This window comes from Notolabrus celidotus, chromosome 18, assembly GCF_009762535.1.
Source record: "Notolabrus celidotus isolate fNotCel1 chromosome 18, fNotCel1.pri, whole genome shotgun sequence".
NCBI lineage: Eukaryota > Metazoa > Chordata > Actinopteri > Labriformes > Labridae > Notolabrus > Notolabrus celidotus.
The window spans coordinates 29,619,841-29,645,613 of NC_048289.1; the positions used below are offsets into that span (position 1 = coordinate 29,619,841).

The following is a 25,773-nucleotide window of genomic DNA, read 5'->3' on the forward strand; positions in this document are numbered from 1 at the left end:
CTTAATCCACCATGAGCAGAGCACTTTGCAGCATTTAGCAAGTTACAGTGGCAAGGACAAACTTCCTTTAACAGGCAGAAACCTCCAGCAGGACCAGACTCATGTTAGACACACATCTGCTGAGACCGTGTTGGAGAGAGGGATAGAGGGAGATGAAGAGAGAGAGAGAGAGATGATAGTGGGGAGATGGATAGTAGTAGTTGTAGCAACTGGAGTCTGGCTACGAGACAAGGGAGCTCAGGGACTCCAGAAAGGTCTATGGTTGGTAACTTTAATGGGACAGGAAGAGTTAAAGTGAGAGATAGGCAGAGAGAGGAGAGAGAGGGAAAGACAGGATCCCAGTGTGTCAGTCTAAGCCTATAGCAGCATAACTAAGAGCTGGTCCAAGCCTGATCCAGCTCTAACTATAAGCTTTATCAAAAAGGAAAGTTTGAAGCCTACTCTTAAAAGTAGAGAGGGTGTCTGCCTCCTGGACCCTGACTGGTAGAGGATTTGAAAGGAGAGGGGCCTGATAACTGAAGGCTCAACCTCCCATAATACTTTTAGGGACTTTAGGTACGACCAGCAGGCCTGCATGCTGGGAGTGTAGTGTTCTAAAGGGGTAATGGGGCACTATGAGCTCTTTTAAACTCAAAGGTGTCTGACAATTAAGAGCTTATCTAAAAAGGGAGCTGGGTCCCATTCATGATGAGGGGGACTGGGGGGTAGTCACGCCACTTTTTGAACTCTCTCCTCCCTCATGAAGTCTGAATCATGCATTTGAAGAATTATTTGAATATTGAGCATAGTGTTAGTTCAGGCCGCAAAGTTAAGCTAAGCCAACAGAACATCAGCTGCCTCGTCTGTATGCACATGAAAGCTCTCCCTACCTCAGGCTTTGGCATTCCACGTATGCACATGGAGGGGCAGGGAGCTCCCAGAACAGAGACAAATATAAAGAACTGCATGCAACTAGTTATTTTGTGTCTATGATGGTCTTGTTTGTTGTTGTTTGTCACATAGAGGTTCAGTATTAAGGTCAGTCTGTTTCATAACCAGCTAAAACTCCTCATGGGAGCTTTAATACAGACTCTTTCTTTGGTTTCATTATTATTATTCTGTTTTAATCCTCAGGGTTTATTCAGAGTCGCTCCATCTGCCTCCAAACTGAAGAAGCTGAAAGCGTCTCTGGACTGCGGGGTGCTGGATGTTCAGGAGTACTCTGCAGACCCACACGCCATCGCAGGTGAGCTAGTTACAACTTAACACCAACGCCGCCAAGTACGTTGCTGCATGCAATCTGTAGCTATGACAAGTGGAATGGGGAAACTTGCCTTACAGGGGTAGATTTATGAGCTGGCACCCTGAGCTCGTTAGGAATCTAATTTCTGTGCATTTCTAGCTGCGAGAATGAGACGTACGCTGACTTCCACACGGAGGAGGAGAATAGATGAAGGAATGCATATTGTAATTAAGCTGCAACATGATCTGAATCATCCAAACCCCTAATGATTTAAACCCCTCTCTGTTTATTCCTCCGGCACATGTTGAGTATTCTGAACCTGTAATCATAAACCTTGAAGTGGGTTTGAAAGTCCTCTAAAACGGCCTCACATGAGAGTTAGAAACCTTCACACCTGATCAGGATTCAGTCCTCGTTGCGACACGTGAGTCAGCAGAAAGAGAAGAAGCAGCCTGTTTCTCTCTCTCTTTTTAACTCCTCCTCTCTTTTATTCAACATATACTCGATAAAGTATCCCCAAAGTTTCTGGTGATAAATTCCAAATATAACTGGGATTAGTGTCAGACAGAGTCTTCGTCTTCTGCAGAGGCTGCTCCAGAGAGAAGGAGAAAAGCAGATCTGTTTTGTTGCTGCTGTCACTGATTCGCTCTTAAATCAGAACAGCAATAGACTACAAAAGAAAGAAAAGCTTTCAAGCTTTCATGCCGCTGTTATTGATCTCTCTTTTCTTTTGAGTGTCGTGTTCGCCTCTGCCGGAGCAGGCTGCTGGATAACGCTGTTGACAGATGAAAACAGTTCTTCTCCAAAATAATAACTTTTTAGAAGCAATGGAAAATATTTTTAGCTGAGGAAGAATGCATTTTTAATAAAGTCTGTTTAGTCTGCAAAAGAAAAATTAGTGCAGCTTCTGAGAGAGGATAAGTCCTCTGTCATCATCTGATAGAAAATTAAATATCACCTCCTCTGAGACTTTCTTTGTTGTGTGCAAGTTTTAACCTCAAACCTCCTCTAGGGATCAGTGACGAGTCTTTTTAATTCAAACGTAAATGTTAGTGCAGATTAAAATACATCACCTCACACTATTGTTTTAGTTGCTTTTGGTGCAAGCAGCTAAATGTGGGAAGCACCATGGTCTGAGAGAAAACGTCCTTATTGGACAATAAAGTGTTGTGCCATGTTGTGTCGTGTTGTATGGTACCGTATCTTGTTGTGTCGAGTCGAGTCGTGTCGTGTCATACTATACCGTGACATATCTTGTCGTCTTGTCATCGTGCAGTGTCATGTCATACCATGCTTTACCTAGCATATCTTCTTGTCTTGTGTCACTGTATGATGTGGTGTGGTGTCGTATCTTGTGTCATGTCCTGTCATACTGTACAGTAACATATGTTGTTGTCTTGTGTCGTCTTGTGTCACTGTATCTTATTGTCTTGTGTCATCGTGTCGTGTCCCACCGTATCTTGTTGTCTTCTATCATATCGTGTCGTACGTTACCCTACCTAGCATTTCTTGTTGTCTGGTCATCGTAAAGTATCATATCGAATTGTTTCGCTTCGTTTCGCTTCTTTTCGTTTTTTTTCGTTTCGTTTCTTTTCGCTTCTTTTCGCTTTGTTGCGCTTCGTTTCGCTTTCTTTGCGCTTCGCTTCGTTTCGCTTCCTTTCGCTTCGTTTCGCTTTGTTGCGCTTCGTTTCGCTTTCTTTGCGCTTCGCTTCGTTTCGCTTCCTTTCGCTTCGTTTTGCTTTGTTGCGCTTCGTTTCGCTTTCTTTGCGCTTCGCTTCGTTTCGCTTCCTTTCGCTTTGTTGCGCTTCGTTTCGCTTTGTTGCGCTTCGTTTCGCTTTCTTTGCGCTTCGCTTCGTTTCGCTTCCTTTCGCTTCGTTTCGCTTTGTTGCGCTTCGTTTCGCTTTGTTGCGCTTCGCTTTGCTTCGTTGCGCTTCGCTTCGTTTCGCTTCCTTTCGCTTCCTTTCGCTTCGTTGCGCTTCGTTTCGCTTTCTTTGCGCTTCGCTTCGTTTCGCTTCCTTTCGCTTTGTTGCGCTTCGTTTCGCTTTGTTGCGCTTCGTTTCGCTTTCTTTGCGCTTCGCTTCGTTTCGCTTCGTTTCGCTTCCTTTCGCTTCGTTTCGCTTTGTTGCGCTTCGTTTCGCTTTGTTGCGCTTCGTTTCGCTTTCTTTGCGCTTCGCTTCGTTTCGCTTCCTTTCGCTTCGTTTCGCTTTGTTGCGCTTCGTTTCGCTTTGTTGCGCTTCGCTTTGCTTCGTTGCACTTCGCTTCGCTTTGCTTCGTTTTGCTTTGCTTCGTTTTGCTTTGCTTCGTTTTGCTTTGCTTCGTTTTGCTTTGCTTCGTTTTGCTTTGCTTCGTTTTGCTTTGCTTCGTTTTGCTTTGCTTCGTTTCGCTTTGTTGCGCTTCGTTTCGCTTTGTTGCGCTTCGCTTTGCTTCGTTGCACTTCGCTTCGCTTTGCTTCGTTTCGCTTCCTTCGTTTTGCTTTGCTTCGTTTTGCTTTGCTTCGTTTTGCTTTGCTTCGTTTTGCTTTGCTTCGTTTTGCTTTGCTTCGTTTCGCTTTGCTTCGTTTCGCTTGTTTCATTCGTTTCGTTGCGCTTTGCTTTGCTCCGTTTCGTTGCGCTTCGCTTTGCTTTGCTTCCTTTCGCTTTGCTTCCTTTCGCTTTGCTTCCTTTCGCTTTACTTCGTTTCACTTCGCTTCGTTTCACTTCGTTTCACTTCGTTTCACTTTGTTTCGTTTCTTTTCACTTCTTTTCGCTTCGCTTCTTTTTGCTTCGCTTTCTTTGCGCTTTGCTTCGTTTCGCTTCGTTTCGCTTCGTTTCGCTTTGTTGCGCTTCGTTTCGCTTTGTTGCGCTTCGTTGCGCTTTGTTGCGCTTCGTTGCGCTTTGTTGCGCTTCGTTTCGCTTTGTTGCGCTTCGCTTTGCTTCGTTGCACTTCGCTTCGCTTTGCTTCGTTTTGCTTTGCTTCGTTTTGCTTTGCTTCGTTTCGCTTTGCTTCGTTTCGCTTAGCTTCGTTTCGCTTTGCTTCGTTTCGCTTTGCTTCGTTTCGCTTGTTTCATTCGTTTCGTTGCGCTTCGCTTTGCTTTGCTTCGTTTCGTTGCGCTTCGCTTTGCTTTGCTTCCTTTCGCTTTGCTTCCTTTCGCTTTGCTTCCTTTCGCTTTGCTTCCTTTCGCTTTACTTCGTTTCACTTCGCTTCGTTTCACTTCGTTTCACTTTGTTTCGTTTCTTTTCACTTCTTTTCGCTTCGCTTCTTTTTGCTTCGCTTCGTTTCGTTGCGCTTCGCTTCGATTTGCTTCGTTTAGATTCGTTTGGCTTCGTTTGGCTTCGTTTGGCTTCTTTTCACTTCGCTTCGTTTCGTTTTCGTTGCGCTTCGCTTTGCTTTGTGTCTTGCAATGTCTTGTTGTGTCGTACCATACCGTACTGTACCGTAACGTGTCGTGTCGTGTCCTATCCTATCGTGGCGTACCATATCTTGTTGTCTTGTGTTTTTGGGTGTCATCTGTATCTTGTCATCTTGTGTCATCGTGTCGTACCGTACCATACAGTACCATATCTTGTCGTCTTCTGTCGTGTCCTAACCTGTTGTTTCCTATTGTATCTTGTCTTCTTGTGCCATTGTGTAGTGTCCTATAGTGTTGTGTCGTCATATTGTATGTTTCTCTTCTTTAGTGTATTTAATTGTTGTTTAAACCACCTGAAAACGTGCACAGCTTCAACACAGAGCTCACTTTTCTGCCATTAAACCACTAAAGCCTGAAAAATAAACCTCCTCTCGTCAGAAACAATATATTTCTCTATCAGTTCTCAGAGTCAGTCAATCGACTGTGTTCACTTGAGCGTGTGGAGACAGAGACAGCTTCGAGATGACTCCCGGTATCTCTCCTCTAATGATCTCATATTAAACTGGGTTAGCTCCAGCAGAAAATCTAATTTGTGGTCCCGTCCCAGTGGGGGTGGTCCTGGTCACGATGCGCAGGCTTCATCCTCAATCTGCCTCAGTGCGAAGCAGGAACCTTCCTTTGTAAATATAACAAACTGTAGTTCCAGTTCAGCTTCAGCACGATTAAACGTCCTCTAACGTGTTCATTCAGCATCTCTCCCGGAGACGACACGCCTGCACACGCAGATCAGACATGTTCACTCTCAAGCTCAGACAGAACGACAGCAGCCTCCGAGCTGTCTCCCAGTGAGGGATGCCCCGGCTCTGTTGTTTGTCATCCCTCCCACACATCCCCGAGGGAAATGAAACGCACCAGACCAGAGAGAGAGGAGAGAGAAGAGACAAGTCAGAGAGAAGCCCAGTCAGCCGTCACCCCTCTCATCAGCACTGGAAAATTACACTCCCACACTCTGGTGTTGATGAAAAAGCGTCTGGAAATAGCTCTCTGTTTATTTTAGATCGGTCTGAGAGCGGGAGAGAGTTTTATCTGAGTCGCATTTCAAGAGACGCTTTTCTTTCCGAGACACAACGATGATGCAGAGTGATTAAATCTGTCTCTGTGTTCGCTGTAATTCATCACCTCGACTGTCTCTGGTGTCTGAGTGTAACATGACTGTAAGAAACACCTGTATTATACCTCAGCCACCCGGGGAGTGATGCTGCAGCACACTTTAACACTTCACATGTGCACAAATCTGCAAACCCATTCATCCGTCATGTATTCCTTTTCTCAGGTGCATTGAAGTCGTACCTGCGGGAGCTTCCTGAGCCCTTGATGTCGTACGAGCTCTACAACGACTGGATCCAGGCCTCTAAGTGCGTACCTTCTTAAACTCATGTTCATGTTGTTGTGCTCACCTGTTGCTCAGTGTATATGTTGCCTCATTTGAATTGCATGCAGCTAGTTTAATGATTGATAATGTCACTGCCTGATGCAAATGTGTACAGCACTGTTAAATGTTGTCCTCTTGTGTCTTCTTTAACATTTCCTTATTGCTGCTTCCTGATTGTCTTGTTCCATCTATTTTATGTCCATGGACACTTTCTCAAAGACTCTCATGTCATCTCCTTATGTAGCTTTTAGTCATTTTTAGTCACTTTTCTTTTCTTCTCTTTTTTGTTTGTTTGTTTGTGTTTTGGTTTCTCCTCTACCTTCTTATTTTGATCTTATTTTACTCTATTTTATGTTGTGAACTAGCCTTTTGGCTAACTCTGGCATATTTACAGAAGTGTCAATTAATATGCATGGTCCTTTTAAATAAATAAATAAATAAATCACATTTTTAACTTTGAGCATGTTTCCTTTAAGCTGTTTCACTCTTCTGTCATTCTCCAGCATTCAGGATCAGGACAAGAGACTGCAGGCTCTCCTCAGCGCCTGTGAGAAACTACCGCCGGCCAACAACAACAACTTCAAGTGAGTCAGTTTTTCCATGTTTTGCTTCTTGTGGTCCTCTTTGGTGCCCTGCTTGTTTTTATGTTGCTTAATTTGTCCAGGACAGCGTGAAGCCAGCCAACTGTGATTCATACAGCAAGGAGATATGTCGAGCAGCGTGCAGGTCAAAGCTAACTAGATTCAGTTTCACAAACTGGGACTCCAGTCCGTCGTAAAGTCTAACAACTGTTGCAGAAAGCTGTCTGGTTTCTGACTTTCTTAAGCGGGGCTAATGTGCCATGAATTCTGGGCGAAACAAGACTTTTCTTCAATTTAAAAACCACGGCTGACTGCGTATCAAACTCTGCTGCTTGTTCACTCCAGCAGAAAATGCTTCCCTCTGGAGAAGTTCAAAGATAGAGGCGCATTTTTAAGGAATCTGAGAGATCTTGAGACAACACAAGGAAAAAGACAAATTATTAAAACATCGAGGGCAATTTAACTTACACAAGCCTTACACTCCATCACCTGACCTATCAGAAAGGCCTAGATAAAGGAGGTTGTGATCAGTTCTATAACACAGATAAGGAGCAAGTCATGACAATGCAGATCAGGAGGTTGACCTTTCACGGGTTTCATAACATGTTAATGTATTACAGATGGAACTACCTTTTATACATGGTGTTTACTCAACTAAACGTCATCACCTTCGATAGTTGTCACCAGAACTTCAAGTCAGTTAAACAAATGATTCATAGTTTTATGATTGTCAGCCTGAAATGAGGGTCGTATGTTGTGCGACCTCTAGCTGGGACTGTAGCTCCAGTTAATACCTAAAGTCATGATGCTAACGCTCTACTACCTGGATGTAAACAAGCACAGGTAACAGATGTCGTCTTGTAGCGTGGCGTGGTTTGTCAGTATTGATCTAGTAACTGGAGATAAAGTTGCATGTAGGCTGTGTCTTGTTAAACTCGCCCAGAGCGATGAGGAATCAGCACAGGCATGAGGACGCTAACCTGTAAGGGGGACTGAAGGCTGGTGGTGCTAGCTCTGCTATCTTTAGTCACACCCAGCAAACCACTTTGACATTGTTTACCTGCAGACTCTGTGACCCAAAGAAAACTGTGCTTTACTTTCACCTTTGGACAAGTTGGTAAGTCAGACTTTAACTTTCCGTTTAAACTACAAGGAAATTAGTCGCTTCTGGACATCCCAAATAGTCACCAAACTTACGGCCAAATTCCATTCTGATAGGTTTCTATTCTAGTCAATGTGTTAACTTCCACTGGAACCGCTCCGTTGCGTTCCGGCTGTGTCTCTGATCCGGCAGGTTGGAGTCCTCCGGATCAGATACACAAGACTTCTACTTTAGCGGGATGCCGGAGCACGACGCATCAATCTCAACAGAGCAGATGGAGCGGGACAGGAAGTCAGGATTCACCAAAACAAAATGAAATCATCCGGTTAATTTTCAGAATAAAACACTCTGTGTTATCACCAGATCGTATTTCACTTAACTACAACAACAAACCAAAGTCATGATGAGCGGAGCCAGGCCTGGAGTCAACAGGTCAGAGGTTTTCAGAGGACCAGAAAGACAACATGGATGAGGAGAGGAGGAGGAGGAGAATCCTTGATTCAGGGATTACCATGGGAAAACCTCGGTTACATGACTCCAGCTGTCCGGTGGTCCTGCTCCGGACCGCAGCGGATCGGAGACCTTTAAGTTGTTAACTTCTTAACCCATCTTCATATGAGAGATCAGTGTCCCTGAGACTCAAATAACTCTGAAGAATCTTCAATATATTGGTGGTGTTGTAAAATGTCTGCACTGTTTAGACAAACTGTTAAAGCTTAATCTGCCACACATGACCTCCGACACTTTGTGCATTCAAGGTGATACTGACCGATAACACAGGTCACACTCTGCAGACAAAAACTAAAAGCTTTACTGCTGTTGGAAATGAAACAAAACAAAAAGACCTGAGGACACTTCAGCTGTCCTCATGAAGTCATTGATTATTAATGATTGGTTGTTCATGAGTTGTGCAAGGGTGTCCCAGCTTTCTAACGTCCCTGGAAGCAGTTGTACTTTGTCGTCTGCGCTCCTTTCAGCTCATTTCTTGTCTTCCTGCATTTTTTCTAAACGCTCTAAAACGGTTCTAGATGTTTTCTTAATCTGTTTGTGTTTTGCTGATTTGAAAGTTGCAGCTCCTCGGGCTCTGAATGCCACTCTGCATCGTCTTGTAAAAGTTCAGCAAACACAGAAGCATGAACTTCAGCTCAGCAGAGACCAGATGCCGAGTCTTCGTCACTCTTTGGGGTTGAGTTCTCCAAATGTCAAGGACTGCGACAAACTTCTCTTCCTCCACATCATCATCGTCAGAAAACCACACATTAGGATGCATTGTGTCGCCATGCAGTGTCTCGTTTAATTGGCACCTGCCAGAAACAGTACAGAAACACGGACCTCTGTGAATCAGAGTCTTACAGCAGAGGATTTACTGCTGGATTAAGAGGTGGTTGATTTCAGCCGGAGGGTTCATCTCACAATCAAAAAGACAAACACAGAGGAGTGTGGAGAGAGAGGCAGGAAGAAAGCGACGGGAGAGAAATTGAAACTGCAGGATGCGCAGCTCTTGTCAGTGTCATCCTGGAATCGCACAAATAGGGCGTATTTTTAGACGCTCGTCCTCCGAGGAGACCTGTCAGACCTGTCCAGATGATCGCTGCTCGCTGGAATGAGCTGCCTGATGTTCATTCAGCTGGAGTTCAGATCAGGATGAGTCACTCAGCCACAGAAACACACTAGCCCAGTTTTTTTTTTAATCTCAGAGCTCACACCAAGACATTTAGAAGATGTTAGGGTTTGCTCAATATGCTTTACAAACTCACTCCTCTGTTTCTACGTGCAGTCCGCTCTGACTCCTGAAGATCAGCCTACACAGAAGAATCAGGGCGGGGACTCGACCTCAATCACAGCTCAGCTATTTCACATATTTCCCCCTTTAAGGGGCCGAGTCCACTGAGGCGTTTTTTTGTTGTGGCAGCGCCCACGACCTCAGTTTCAGATTCCCTATAGACGCCATTGGGTCTGTTATAAGTAATACAAAACCAACAAAGAGAAGAAAAATAAATAAATAATAATAATAATAATAATAATAATAATAAATAATAAATAATAAATAAATAATAATAATAAACAGTACTAACAAAAAGGAAGATAAACATAATCAAACAAGGTAAATAAACAAAAATAAATAATAATACATATTTTTTGATGGCTTTAAAAAACATTCTGGAAGAAATCTCGCGACCCCCCAATTTGTGTCTCGCGACCCCCCTGGGGGTCTCGACCCACACTTTGGGAACCCCTGTCTTATGGTACTGAAGAAAGATGATTCATCTTTGACATACTTCCTGATCTGTGTCTCTCCAGGTATTTGATCAAATTCCTCTCCAAACTGACTGATGACCAGGATGTGAACAAGATGACGCCTGGAAACATCGCCATCGTCCTCGGACCGAACCTGCTGTGGATGAACAACGAAGGGTAAGACATCTTTAATGGATGCAGAAGTTGGGGAACAGAGTTGGTATTTGGAGTGTTATTGTCATGAAGTTTTTTGCTAGAGTCATTTCATCTTCTGTGGTTTTATCAAACACATCAGTTATTCTACATGCATCTTCTTTATGATAAACGTCACAGCACAACGTGCAACAGGTTCTGCTGCATAAACTATTTAGCTTTATGTAAGCTTAAGAAAAGATTTGCAGCTTTTTTATCAATCAATCAGACTTTATTTATAAAGCGCTTTTCATACAATGACATTGGAACACAAAGTGCTGTACATAAAAACAAATTAAAATAGAATGAAAAAAAGAAGGAAAGATATATATAAAAAGAAAAAGAAAAAGACGCCCCCATCCTAATCCCAACCCCAGCCCTGACCCCAAACCCACCCCACAATCCTAAGGTTAAGAACACAATATATGCAACAATAATAACAATAACAATAAAAACAAAATAAATAAATGAAAAATAAAAAAGAAGTTGCTGAGCGAACTGAGGAAACACTCTCATGATATCTGAATGAGGAAACACTGGAGGAAAAATAAGATGTTAAAACTCAACACAGGAAATTAAACTCACCAAAATAAAATACATTTCTAAGATAATAAAACACTAAAATTTTAAACCATTAAAAGAAAATAAGATGATATACTTAAACAATAAAATAAATAAATTAAATTAAATTGAACCAGATAAATAAATAAATAAATAAATAAAACTGTTATAAGAATAAAACTCAGTTTAAAGCGAGATTAAAAAGCTCGTTCTTGAGTTTGCTTTTAAAAATTGTTAACACAGTGCAGCCCTCAGATCTTCAGGTAGGGTGTTCCACAGGTGTGGACCGTGATGATAAAAAGCTGCCTCACTGTGAGTCTTTGTTCTAGCTTTTGATATAACTAAAAGTCCACTACCTGAAGACCTGAGGGCTCTCACTGGCTCATATGATAAAAGCAAATCTGATAAATAAGAATGAGAAAGACCATTAAGAGATTTCAAAACCATTATGAGCAGAGAATGCAGTTAGAATCTGTTTTATAGCTCCTGTTGCTCCTGTACTTAAAAACTGAAACTGAAGATATAACTTTATGATTTTTCTTTATTTCCTCTGTGTTAAATGAATGCATCATGCTGAAGAGGGTGAAGGGCGTGCTCTTGTGTCTTACAGCCTCTCATCCCTCTTTAACTTTTAATTAGTGATTTAATAAGCCGGTATATCTGAAATGGTTTAACTCTCTCCGTTCAATGCTCCTGTAACGTCTTCTTCTGCTGTTTCTCCTTTATGGTAAACACTCTGCCTCCTCTCTGTCCGCTGCAGAAACATCACCGAGATGATGACGACAGTTTCCCTGCAGATCGTCGGTATCATCGAGCCGATCATCCAACACGCCGACTGGTTCTTCCCCGGAGGTGAGGCCGAGCTGGGGAAACACGTTCCTCTGACATTAACTCTCTGGACTCTTCCTGTAACTTCATCTCTTTGTTTTAGAAATCGAGTTCAACGTCACCGGGAACTACGGCAGCCCGGTCCACACGAACCACAACGCAAACTACAGCTCAATGCCGTCACCAGACATGGATCAGGTGGATCGAAGGCAGAACGACCAGAGTCGACGCCCGCTCAGCGTCGCCACTGATAACATGATGCTGGAGTTCTACAAGAAGGACGGGTATGAACTCACGTCTCTGCAGGGAGAGCACATCTAGCTGCAGACTGGGGCTCCTGCTGATGATATAAAGCAGATATTGTTGTTTTTAAACTGTGCAACCAGAAGGAAGCGCTTTTAAAATTCAGTTCTGTGAGGGAAGACTGCTTCAGACTCCTCTTAAAGGTGACATATCATGCAAAATTGACTTTTTAATGGTTCTCTACCTGAAATATGTGTCCCTGTCTACGAACCCCCCGAGAATGAAAAAAATCCATTCTGCCCCTGTTCTGATTTCTCCACCTTTCTGTAAATGTGTGTGAAACGAGCCGTTTCAGACTTCAGTGTTTTTGTTACGTAACAACAATATCCAGTCAGTCACGGAGTCAGAGCTCAGAGCTTGTTCAGCCCATAGACTGTATAAAATAATACTGAATCCCTCCTCCGTTTTTCATTACCTGCACACACGTGTGCTAACAAGGAGCTTAGGAGGGAGGCATGCTAGTTGTAGGCTGTCTTAATAAACACAAAGGTCGGTTTTACTCCCCACGTCTGCAGATTTGAAGATCTAGTGGATGATTTTTATTTACCATGGATAAGTGCTAGTGCTAGTTAGCATAGCTACATAGCTACATGTCGTAGCTGTGTACCAAGACACACGTCGACATACTGACAAATAAAACAACAAGAAACACTAAATCTGTGACCAATCCTTCAGAAAGGTCCTGCTGCCTTTCTGGTAGAGGTCGGTTTTACTCCCCACGTCTGCAGATTTGAAGATCTAGTGGATGATTTTTATTTATCATGGATAAGTGCTAGCGCTAGTTAGCATAGCCACATAGCTACATGTCCGTAGCTGTGTACCAAGACACACGTTGACATACTGATAAATAAAACAACAAGAAACACTAAATCTGTGACCAATGGTTCAGAAAGGTCCTGCTGCAGGCGCCTCTCCGTCAGGATCAGATTCAGGATCAGATTCAGAGGGTTGAAGTAACGCGGGTCTGTGAGCAGCCGTGTATATTCAGCCAACATGTAAACATTAGATCAACGTGCTGGACAGCCGAGGCCACATCCACTTCCGGAGGGGGCGTGGTCAGAGAGAAAACAGAGTGTTCTGAGGAGGACTGAAGAAGAGGGTTTTTCAGGCAGACCAAAATCTGATTTCAAAGTGTTTTTTTGAGCATAAACTTTAAAGACATGTTTTGGGGACCTCTTAGACCAATATATATTGATGAAAAAAGCGTGATATGTCACCTTTAAAGCTCCCAGTGATTACACACGCACACAAATATTCATGTCACTCTGCCTCTGAATCAATCAGCAGTCCCCTCTACCTCTGCGCTGTCATTACAGCTTCACTCAGGCTGGATCCAAACTGACAGCTCCACTGACAACTTAGCTTTAAGTTTTTCTCCACACAAGGCCACTTTTGAGGCACGTAAACTTTCCGCATGGCTGCGTCTTGACAGGGTCGGACACGAGATGTAAGAGTTAGAGCATTCCCAGGTGATTACACAAGTTTGGTGTGAGAGTGACCTCAGCGGAGAGCTCGGTTTCACTCTGAGACGGACAGAAAGAAGAGCACTGTATCACTCAGTGTCTGCAGGAGCTGCGTTCAAGCTAAGTAGAGGGGTAAGAAAGCGAGGAGAGGGACTCAGAGAGAGAGAGAGAGAGATGACATTTAGTCTGTGAAATGAGGAATCTGACAATCCTCAAGCTTTGGAGGAGGATTAGCTGGAACCCAGTCAGACGCTTTCTTTCTCTTTTCTCTGTCTGTCTCCGTCTCTTCTTTTAATGCTTTAATACACCCTCGTTCTTATCGAGCCCTGTGGGTAGCCTCAGGCCTGCAGCCCTGGGACTACATGTAGCCCAGCTAATTAAACCTGGACCGAGTGTGTGCTGGGTCTGATCAATAGAGCTCAGCTTTCAATGGAAACACAAAGAACAGTCCTCAGAACCAGCAGGCTCAGCACAAAGAGGCTCCAGCTCCTTTGAAAGCCTGCGTTTTTATGTACAGTACAAAAGATGTTAGATTTAAGGCTGTACATGGTTGTTAAGTTGCATTTCAATTTAACTCTTTGCACGCCATCACAAAATGTGTGGACTCTGAAATCTAACACTTGATGCTGCTCTGAGGTCGGTGAGATTAAGATGAAGCCTCTGCTGCAGGTGGTTTGTTGAGTGTAGCGTAAAGACCGGACTCAGGGAAAGTTAAAAGTCTGACTGATACAAAGGCAACAAAATCAAAGCTTCCAAGAGATCCAAAGCTTGCAGAGAGGTCTGTTTTTAATCCTACTGGAGTTTGTCCCTTCTCCTGTGATTGGCTGGGTAAACCCACAGCTCAAACACAGGACTGTTATCCAGGACGGCTGTCTGAAACCAAAGGTCAACACTGGCTTTACGTTGCAGCAGGGTCCTGATCTTTGCTCTAATGTAACCAGGCAGTCTCAGCTCAGTGCCTAAACCTTAATAAGTGGTTAATGTTTTTTAATGGTCACAGTTAGCCCGAGGGCAAAGTTGATGGAACGCAAAAAAAACTCCAATCAGAGAATTACTGGACTGGGACTGATGACCTCATGGAGTTTTGTTGTCACTATCAGGTTGCTAAGAGTCCAGAAGGTCACTGCCCAAAGCTAAGACAGAGTCCAATACATGACCAAGACAAAACAACACAACTTCTATTAACATCTAGTTTCTTATATGGATTTAATTAATGATTGGTGCAGTTTGTTTCCTTAGTTCCCCTTTTCTAATCTTTATGTAAAACTCAGCTAACTGGCTGCAGCTACTATTATCAGACAGTGATTATAATTCAATATGACAGGAAACAACAGGATACAATATGATAGCATATGATGCAATGTTACGTTACAATAAGATACAATACTATAGAATACAAGACGACACAATAGGACAATACAATACAGTACATGATACATGGTGATATGATACAATACAAGACGAAAGGCTATGATATGAAACGATACATTACGATACAGTACGGGCTGATATGATACGTTACAATAAAAACAATATAATATGATATAGCACGTTTCAATACGACTCAATACAAGAGAATAGGAAACGATAAGAATGATACAATATGATAAGACCAGACATGATACAGTACATTATGATTCAAAATGATATGATATATTATCATAAGGACTCTATGGGGATCATTTTGTAAGTGTAGGATGTGTGAATTCTGCAGCAGAAGAAATCCCCCCAGAGTCCAGACTCTGGTGGTGGTGGTTGATGAATTCCAGGAATTGAAGACTTTGCAGAGACCAGGTGGAGACGGGGAGGTGGAGGGGTGGGCGCCATCAATGTAAGAAGGAACTAGCTGGAGAGAGAGGCTGTTTCCGAAACGGCCTGCTACATACTACTTACTAATGTAGTAGGCAGTAGGTATTGCCTACTACATACTGCGTTTGAATTTAGTATGTAGTATGACTGTTCTGTTGGATCTGTCATGCAGCATGCTGAGCCAGACTTGATAACTTTCACAGCACCCAAAAACGGATTTCCTCCCGTCAAAAAATGAGGCAAAAGAAAAAGCAGAACGAGCGCTGTGCATTATGGGAAACAGTACGCGAGGCAGACTGGTCCGATGCATACTGAGATATTTTCCCGAATCAGTAGACATCCGGGGAGTTTTGGCATACTGCAGATTTTGCTCTTGTTCACATACTACTTACTACATACTGAATTTTGGACATATCAGTACGTACTGCTAGTATAGTAGGCGATTTCGGAAACAGCCAGAGACACATTTAAAGACAGCAGAAAGTTGATAGGCTGACGATAAGGGCGTGCCACTGAGCTATTGGATGACAGCCGCCGCTGATTAACCAATGACAGCTCTGGAGCGTGAAGCTGGAAGCGGGAGAGGAGAGTTAAACAACTGCTGTGATTGCTTTAAAGTCTTCCTGTCTGAACTTTCACTAGAGCTACATATAATGTTACAATACAGTATGTCCGATACTATACAATACAATACAGTATGTTACAATACAGTATGTTACAATACAGTATGTGCTATGCGATACAATACGATAGAAAAAGCTACGGTTTGATGCATTTCAATACATTTCAATTTGGAATGGTATGATATCATATGATACGATAAAATACTACACTGTACAGTATGATAGGATATGATACTGTACAATATAGAACAATACAGTATGATGCAATATAATATAATACATAATCATGATAAACTTAATCTTAGCCTGACTTGTGTTAATGCTGTGTATTAATCTTCTAACCTGATGCTGGGGTAGAAACCATGATGTAACATGTTCCCACTCTGCAGTTGCATACAGTGTTAATTTTCGGGTAAACTCCTGCATCCTTTGGGGAGACTCTGACCTAATTAGCACTAAATGGATTGATGATCATCTCTCTGGGTTTGTGACATGGTTGGAGTGCTTTGAGGAGAGCACATTTCACCCCTGAAATCTCTCTCCTTGTTACACTCAGCGTGGCTCCAGCCTCTTGCCAGGCCAGTCTTCCCATTTGCTCTTCCATCTTGGCTCTTGTCTTGTCTAGTTTATCCTGCCAGAACTTTCTCCGCTGCTTTGATAACGCTGCTGTTAATGAGCCGGGGGGGACTCTGTCCTCCCTGATCCTTACTCCTGTCCTCATTCTGCTTGTCTCTGTTTCAACAATGCAGCATTAGGAAGATACAAAGGTACAGTATAGATCATTTTCCTCCAGTCATCCTCTCATCAGTCCTCTCACCCTCTCTGTTCGTCTGGGCTGCTGACAGGAGCTGTCATTTGTCATGTGTGTGTTTTTAATGCTCCGGTCAGGTCTGCCTGGTGTGACACACTTGGACTCCTATAGTTCAATGTCTCTGACAAAGTGGGGGTGACGAATGGGTGACGTGGACAAAGCAGGCCTTTCTTCAGTGTTTACATAAGTAGCATCTCTGCAGTTTCTGGCGCTTGATAAACTTGTTCAGCCTGTGAGACAATGACTGTTTGTTGGTGAGTCTGAGGGAGCTGCTCATTCAAGGACCTCTGTTAATGTTTGTATGATGAAGATACAAGCTGCAGAAAATAATCTAGCAGGTCTAGACCGTCCTCTATGTTCTATTATTAACAAAGACCCAACATCAAGACAGGATAAGATCCAGTCCCATCTTACAGACAGGACTCAGTCTGATCTCATCTTAATCCACCATGAGCAGAGCACTTTGCAGCATTTAGCAAGTTACAGTGGCAAGGACAAACTTCCTTTAACAGGCAGAAACCTCCAGCAGGACCAGACTCATGTTAGACACACATCTGCTGAGACTGAGTTGGAGAGAGGGATAGAGGGAGATGAAGAGAGAGAGAGATGATAGTGGGGAGACGGATAGTAGTAGTTGTAACAGCTGGAGTCTGGCAGAGAGGAACCCACGAGACAAGGGAGCTCAGGGACTCCAGAAAGGTCTATGGTTAGGAACTTTAATTGGACAGGAAGAGTTAAAGTGAGTGAGGAGAGAGAGGGAAAGACAGTCTAAGCCTATAGCAGCATAACTAAGAGCTGGTCCAAGCCTGATCCAGCTCTAACTATAAGCTTTATCAAAAAGGAAAGTTTGAAGCCTACTCTTAAAAGTAAAGAGGGTGTCTGCCTCCCGGACCCTGACTGGTAGATGATTCCAAAGGAGAGGGGCCTGATAACTGAAGGCTCTACCTCCCATACTACTTTTAGAGACTTTAGATACGATGCACAGGCCTGCATGCTGGGAGCGTAGAGTTCTAGAGGGGTAATGGGGCACTATGAGCTCTTCAAGATATGAAGGTGCCTGACAGGAACTTTGTGGGTCAGAAGAAGGATTTTAAATTCTATTGTAGATTTTATGATGAAGGTGGAAAGAGCTAGCTTGGCTCTAGTAAATCTCACTAATCAACTTCAAATATAATCAACCTAAAGGCTGATTAAAGAGGTGGATGTAGCTACCACCTCTTGAGCAACTTTTTTAGTTTAGGTTATTTGAGCGAGGAATTACCTTAGTCCTACCGCTGCAATGCAAAGTTAACCAGTTAACTCAACCCTTTAAAGGTGCAATAGGCTAAGTTGCAAGTCTGCTATCTCCTGCATCTTGCACATACTTCTTATCCAATCCCTTAAGAGAACAAACAAGAATGTCTCTCTTTATAACACCTGTTTAGGAGCTTTAATGTTCCTTCAGTTCATTCATTCAGTCCAAACTCCTCTTATTCAAACATTTCACCTCCCACATCGACTCATGTCCATTCAAGCAAGACACTGTTTTCATAAACTCTTTGTTCTTGCATGCTGAGGATTGTCAGTACAACCATTTAAAGCTGAAGGCCGTCACTGCCTTCAGATGACAGATGAGGATCCCTTTGAGCATCTTAAGCCAGAACAGTTGAGGGTCTAACCTCCTCAAACACACACGTGCCCTCCCTTGATTGTGCATCTCTGTCCCATCTGCAGCATGGGTGTCAGGGTGATGGACACTACATGGGTGTCACGCAGGGGCTCGTCTTCATCGCGCAAAAACTCTCCCACGCCACCGAACGTGCATCCCCCGACCCCGCCCTGTGACGCTCTTATTCCAGAGCAACCTGGGGACTATACCGGTTCCCCCTCCCCAACCCCTCCGCCCAATAGCAGCGACCGAGCCAGGTAAGGCTGTCGTGCTCCCCCCCTCACCCCAACCACGTCCTCATGTTTCAACCCCCCCCCCCCACAAACACACTCCCCACCTGCTGTTGCCCCCCTTCCCGTCTGCCGCGTGTGCTGCTGCTGCTGCTGCTGAGTCCTGCTGCTGACATCAGAGCGCTGCTGTCTGCTCCACTGTTGCTGTTCCCCTCCTTTGAAATGCTTCTCCTCTCACCCATCACCTCGTCTGATCCCACGTGTCTCCTCTTTGATGATGAACTTTGTGATTGCCTTAAAGTCGTGTTCTGGTTCCATCTCTCACTCTTGAGTTGTGTTGAGTGGTTACATCATGTTCAGGAGGTTTTCATCTCTCTTTAGGTCCATCTTTATGTAACAGAGTGTGACGATGTTCATCTTGAGTTCTGTAGAAGTGGTTCATTGCTGCATGTGCATGATAATTGATCTGTTTTGTTCTCTGCTGTTAGTCCAAGCATCATTAACAGCATAACTGTCCATTGTCGCAAGGCCCTGCAATGGATGAGGTGACTGACTTTTCTGTTTCTTTCATTTTGTTTTCATGATTTGAAAACCACAGAGCTACTTTTCTTTATCTCCTCTCTGCTGTTGCCCCCCTGAAGCTCTTCTTTCTCACTCCCCTCCCAGCACATTTTCTAATTTCTACCTGATAATGGAGCAAACTTAAAAAACCTCACTCCTCTTTATCTGTCCTCGATAATTAATCCAGCATTTCAGCCTCAGGACGCAGACTCTGTCCCGGTGAAACACTCTCATGTTTATTCTTACAGCTCGGATGATGCATCCTCCAATTGGTCGGACTCCTGTTACGCCTACCCCTCCCCTGAGGAGGAGAGGCCGCCTCCCCCTTACCCCTCTTCCTCCTCTTCCTCCTCCTCTTCTTGCTCTTCCTTTACTATCCCTCACCACCATTTCTACGCCCGAGCACCGCCGTGTAAGCGCCCTGTCGCTCCCGGTCCCGAGTCCGTGCCACCCGGCCCCTCCCCTCCCCCACGCCGCACCGGCTACAGCCCACCCCCGCTCCCCCACTCCCTCAGCCCGTCACCCCAGCAGCTTGACGTCAACTCCAACCCCAAACCCAGCTCCCTGCACCTGCCCAAACAGGCCTCCCTGTCCGACGCTTCGCATGCCGCCCCGTCCGAAACGAACGGCTCCACCCTTTACATTAAACCCCCGCTCGTTCTTACTCGTCACGATCTGTTCCCCAGCTCCCCCAAACCCCCCAACACCCCTCTCTCTGCTCCCCCTCCATGGGCAGCCTGTGCCTGTAGCCGGGAGAAAGGAGCCAAGCTGACTAGGTAAATAAAGAAATGCTGTTTAACTAGTTCCAACACCACTCACACACAAACCAAGAGAGGCCGAACAGGGACAGAGAGGGTGATACGAAGAGGGGGGAGGACGGGTGAGATGGAGAGACTCCCCACAGCGACACCCAGACCTCTGTCTTACTGATCGCCTTGGTTGTGCATCCGTCAGTCATGGAAAACAGTGCTCTTTAGGAATGCCATTATCAGATCCATCTTTAATTTAACCACATGAATGCAATCCATAACTTTCCACGCTGGCAGGATATTCAGGAGCCAGTTGCCAGGCAACAAAGGAAATTCAAAGCTTTCATTGCATACCATTATAAAAGTGGGCGTTAATGAGTCATAGCAGTCAGCCCTGAGTGGTAGACTGCAGGATCAGACCTCCACATGAGTAAAAACAACACAATGTAATTCATGCTGGAGTAAAACAACACATCAGCAGCGTCAGCGAAGGAGGAGAAAAAACTCCATCTGGAGCTTTTATCACAACGACTCCAATCTTTCATTCATGCCTCGTCTGCTGCACAGTGTAAACTGGTTATGTTGTGACCTTCAGGCCTTCCTCCCATTGGCATTCTGGCTGCGCTGCACCATAACAGTAAAGAAAATCCATTAAGCCATTAGGATTGTTTTGGGATTCTTCCGCTGCAGGACAGCAGTAGACGACACGTCCGTCTGCAACAGGGCTCGCTGCCTTAACTTGACATTGAACTACGGGCGCTCTCATTTTTTTTAATAGGCCATGAAATTTATGGAAAGTGGCTTGACATACGGTTAAAGAGAAGTGAGCTGCAGCCTGTAACTCCTGCGTGTCTGTTCTCCTTCACTCTGTCCTCAGCACTCTGAAGAACAAGGAGCTGTCGCCTGTGATCGGGCAGAAGGGAACGATGACCTCTTGTGGACAGACAGATCACAGCCCGCACTCTCTGAGGAGGGGTAAGAGGATGTGATGGAAGGGGCTAGGTCTGCATCAGGAAATCAGAAACTGGATTACAAAGTCTCTTATGTTATTATTACCTTCAAAAACTCTTCAGGCACTGATTTTTGGGATGAGTCAACCTTTGCTGTTTGGTTGGACTCATCATTTTCTATAAAACATTAAAATCACTCAAATAAAATAATATAAATATCAAAAAAATAGAATACAATAATTACAATAAAATCAATTAAATAAAATAATATCATTATAATAAAGTCAATAAAATCAAATCATAACAATAAAATCAATAACATAAAATCAGATAAATATCAGAAAAATTTAATAAAATTATAACAATAAAATCAATAAAATAAAATCAGTTAAAAACAGAAATATAAAATAAAATTATTACAATACAGTCAATAAAATAAAATAAGAACAATACAGTCAATAAGATAAAATAACTACAATAAAATCTATAAAATAAAATAATATAAATATCAGAAAGATAAAATTATATTACAATAAAGTCAATCAAATCAAATCATTACAATAAAATCAATAAAATAAAATAACTACAATATAATCTATAAAATAAAAAAATAAAATATCAGAAAGATAAAATGATATTACAATAAAGTCAATCAAATCAAATCATTACAATAAAATCAATAAAATAAAATTGGATAAATACCAGAAAAATAAAATAAAATAAGATAGAATAAAATGAAAAAAAATGGTGCTAAATCAATGGTAATTATGGTAAAAATGCACTCCAGGGATAAAAATAAATTACTCCAAGTTAAAAGCCAGATGAAAAAAAGTAAGTCTTAAGTTTACTTTTAAAATCACCCAGATAGCTCAACGTTTTAATGTCCAGAGGATGAGAGTTCAGAGTTTAGGGGCATAAAAACAAAAAGCTCTCTGGCTGCCTCTTGTGAGAGACACATGAGGAACAATAAAGATAAGACAAGACAAGACAAGACAAGACAAGACAAGACAAGATAAGATAAGATAAGATAAGATATTACTTTATTGATCCCCTGGGGGGGGGGGGAATTCAGTTGTTACAGTAACCCAGACATAAGTACAATCAAGAAGAAGTTCCAATTAGTAAAATAAAATAAGTAAAAATAAAAATAGATAAATAAAAAAAGAATACAATTTAGATATATACTTGTTACAAATGGAATTTAGATTAAATAGCAGTAATTACAGGCAGTATTAAATATGTTTCAGTAGTGACAGGTTGACATGGTGTGATTATGGTTGGTAATGACAGATTAAGCAATATAATAAATAAATATGGGTATATAAAAGGGAAGAAGAATCTAAGAGTAATGTCAATAATGTAAGATTTAGTTAAATCTAGATCACAGATGCAGTTTGTCATTTTTTAAATAACATCTGTTTCTTCTAACCTCTCTGCAGTGAAGAAAGCAGCCCCCATCCCTCCTAAAGTCCCGTACAGTCAGACAGGAGCCATGTCCGACCAGTCCACAGGTCAGCCGTCTCCGGTCAGCCTGTCTCCCACTCCTCCCAGCACCCCCTCCCCGTACGGCTTCAGCTACCCGCAGGGCTACGCCACCATCGGCTCCCCGGGGCAGTCCGTGATGGCCACCACCCCGTCTCTCTCCTCTCCGCCCTCGCTGGCCGGGACCCTCACCAAGGCCAGGCCGACACCCAAACCGCCACGGCAGAGGCCCAGCTTACCGCCACCTCAGCCCCCCTCCACGCCCGGCACCAGTCCCCAACCTCTGGAGCACTCGCCGGGTCTGCTGGATGGTTTATCACCGGGGGAGAGCATGTCCACAGGTAACAACACACCATGAAAATAACACACCTGTTAAAGTTTACTGCAGCGAGGTTTTAGAGCAACACTTTGAGATACTTCAGCTTAACCTTAGCATTTTGTTTCTTTTACTTTGTTCTATTTTTAATTTTAAAAAATGAAGGAACGAAAATATTAACACAGCATCAAGTGATATTTATGGTACAAATTACAGTGTTTTAAATGTTTTTGTGGAGGAAATATATGAAAGCATACATTATAAACACTCTAATATTATTTGGTGATAACAAAAGTAAAGATCTGGTGATTTTCTGTTTTTTTTACCATCAACAATCCCTTCAAAACCCCAAAACCAGCATTAATCTGATCCTTCTGCAGCTCTGTTACAATAAAATCAACAAAAAAAAACCCAGATAAATATTAGATAAAATTAAATAAAATCATTACAATAAAATCAATAAAATAAAATAAATATAACATCAATTAAATAAAAGAATTACAAGAAAAACAGATAAATATAGGATGAATAAAATAAAATTATAACTGTAAAAAATAAAATAAAATAAAATCATTACAATAAAATAAAATCAGATAAATATAAGATACATTTGATAAAATCAATACAATACCATCAATAAAAAATTCGATAAATTAAATAATGTCATTACCATAAAATCAATAAAATTAAATCAGATAAATATAGGATAAATTGAATAAAATCAATAAAATATAACTAGATAAATACAGGATACATTTAAAAAATCATTACAGTAAAATCAATTCAATAAAATGAAATGAATATAAGATAAATTGAATAAGATATTTACAATAAAATCAATAAAATAAAACCAGATAAATGCCAGAAAAATAAAATAGAATAGAAATAAAATGAAAAATAAATATTATGCTTAAACTTCATTGTGTGCTGCGTCTTATTTTTCTCTGCCACAGGAAATTAATGTTTTTAAGTGTTCTCTCTTTATCATCAAAGTGCCACATTTGTCATGAGAGTTACTGAGCAATAGATAAAATGAAATTTAGTTGATAAAAGCATTTAAAGAGAGTTACAGGAGTGGACTGAAATAGAACAAAGCCGATCACACTAGAGAGACAAAATGAAGATTAATCCAGAGTTAAAAGTAGGAGCAAACAAATGCTTTCTATCCTTCTGTTGAGAAATGTTTTAGTATAACACTGAGCCTGGTTATAGAAATATATATTTATGACTGTTTTTAATGACAGTCATGAGACTGAAGGCAGAGACAGACGTGAAGGTGACACTGCTGGTTCTGGTGTTTTTATGGGATTTGTTAATGATGAGAGAAAACCATGTCCCTCATTTTGGTGTCCTTCTATCTCAGACAGAGTGATGTTATTACTCTAATTTATATATACACATTTACTTTAATATTCCTGGTAGGTATTAATAATGTTTTGTCTAATCCTCCCTTCTTGTCGACTGCTCTTATTGTCTCACTTGCAGCGGTATGAGCCGAGAGGTTCAGAGTGATTCTATAAGAGAGGGACTTTTAGGGTAAGCAGGCGTTCCTGTGCTAAAGCCTCACCTCCCTCCCTCACCCGCCCCTCGCCCGCCCCTCCAACCCCTCTCTCATCCCTGTCAGACGATGAGTCAGGTCACAGGAGAGTGAAGCTGCAGGTTCTGGTTTCTGTAGCAGCCTCACTCTTCCTGTGTTCAGTCCAGCTCTAACCTGATCTGTTGGCCTTTGCATGATGGCTGAGACTGCTGCGATGCATGGCTTACATGGGCGTGCTCAACAGATAAACCATGGGGGGGCAGATCTCCCCCGCCTCCCACAATGCCCTGCTCCAGCTGCCTCCCCCCCTCTAAACTCCCGCTCCACTCCACAGTGTCGTGCCTCACTGCCCACCGCTGTTCCTCAAACACGACACATTTCCTGTCTGTGCAGTGTCACGTTGATCATCACATGTGTACCGTGGACATCGTCATCATCACTACTGAGACCAACACAGTGCTCTCCATCAGACTGAGGTCCATGTGTTCGGTTGTACACGAGTACGACTGACTACATTGATCTTGTGGTTTTGTGTTTGACAGCGTTCACTGAGGTGATGCGTCTTTGTGGTCACTGAGTCTGGATCAGTTGTTAGCATTAAGGATGCACAATATTGACTTCTAGAAAATAGCCAAGACATTCCTCTTTTAAAGGCATCTAATATGAAACAATATGCAACAATACTTCAAATCAAATCATGCCTGATCTTTCTCTGAATGTCAGCCTGTGAATCAGGATTGGATAACCTTGTAAAAGAAGGATGCACGCCCTTTAACTCTGAGCTTTTACATGACTGTTAATGCAGCCACTTAGCCTGGAAACTGGATGCATACACTTTAAAAGATGAGCGCAGATAAAGGCTAAGTAAGTGCATAACTCAGTTGCATTATTGGTATTGGAGGGTCTAGCATTTTTGAATTTTTGATTCATGGTAAGGATTGAAAATTGAGATGTTTCCCTCTGCAGCACCAATTTGAAAGATTACTTTATTTATTTTTTAAGTCAGGTTTTTGGGGCATTTTTGCCTTTAATGATAGGACAGCTGAAGAGAGACAGGAATAGTGGGGAGTAGAGAGTGGGGGAGGACATGCAGCAAATGGTCGACCGGCCGGGAGTCGAACCTGCGGCCTCTGCGATGAGGACTGTAGCCTCTATACGTGGGGCGCTTAGACCGCTAGGCCACCAGCGCCCCTGACAGGTTACTTTTACTCATTTATCTAGTTGCATAAACACCAAGCGGCAACTTCCGGTCTTGAAATATGAAGCTGATGCAAAAGTTTTATAAACTGCAGTTCCTTGAGTGTCCACTAGAGGCTGGCTGCAGAAACACCAGAAACCACATACACACCCATTCAAAGAAGACGATCTTTACAGCAGAAATAAACATGTTTACAGCCTGGTACAAAAAAATGAGTTTAGTCTGAATAGCTCAGTATTTTTGAAGATATCAGACTTACAAGTTTTGCCCAAATAAGGGCGTGGCTGACTTGATTGACAGGCGGGCATCCTGTAGCTGTTAGCAAGGAGGCTAAAGGCCCGCCTCTTTACCTCACACTACCTCGGACGAAGTTAGGTTGTGTTCAGCATTTCCAATATGGCTCCCGCCGACTATTGGCTTCAAAACAGAGCTTTAGGAACGGATGGGTGACGACACGGATACTACGTCCATTTTTTTAATACAGTCTCTGATAAATACATAAATATAGAAATGTTTGAGAGTGCTTTGGTTTCTTTGTAAAAGGACAGGTACAGTGTGCAGCATGAGAATGAATCCATGCAGATAAAGACTGAAACCAGACGAGGAGAC

The 25,773-nt window shown here is 42.7% G+C and overlaps 1 protein-coding gene across 1 annotated transcript in view; it reads left to right on the forward strand.

Annotated features, from left to right (window-relative positions):
• The window catches only part of LOC117830187 (rho GTPase-activating protein 44-like), a 27,254-nt gene that overhangs the window by 800 nt on the left and 681 nt on the right, over positions 1 to 25,773 (forward strand). The window contains exons 2-9 of the mRNA XM_034708193.1: positions 1,114 to 1,225; positions 5,884 to 5,965; positions 6,486 to 6,566; positions 9,967 to 10,080; positions 11,417 to 11,508; positions 11,588 to 11,768; positions 20,559 to 20,656; positions 22,071 to 22,454. Coding sequence (XP_034564084.1) covers positions 1,114 to 1,225; positions 5,884 to 5,965; positions 6,486 to 6,566; positions 9,967 to 10,080; positions 11,417 to 11,508; positions 11,588 to 11,768; positions 20,559 to 20,656; positions 22,071 to 22,454 — 1,144 coding nt within the window. The remainder of the gene's footprint in view (positions 1 to 1,113; positions 1,226 to 5,883; positions 5,966 to 6,485; positions 6,567 to 9,966; positions 10,081 to 11,416; positions 11,509 to 11,587; positions 11,769 to 20,558; positions 20,657 to 22,070; positions 22,455 to 25,773) is intronic.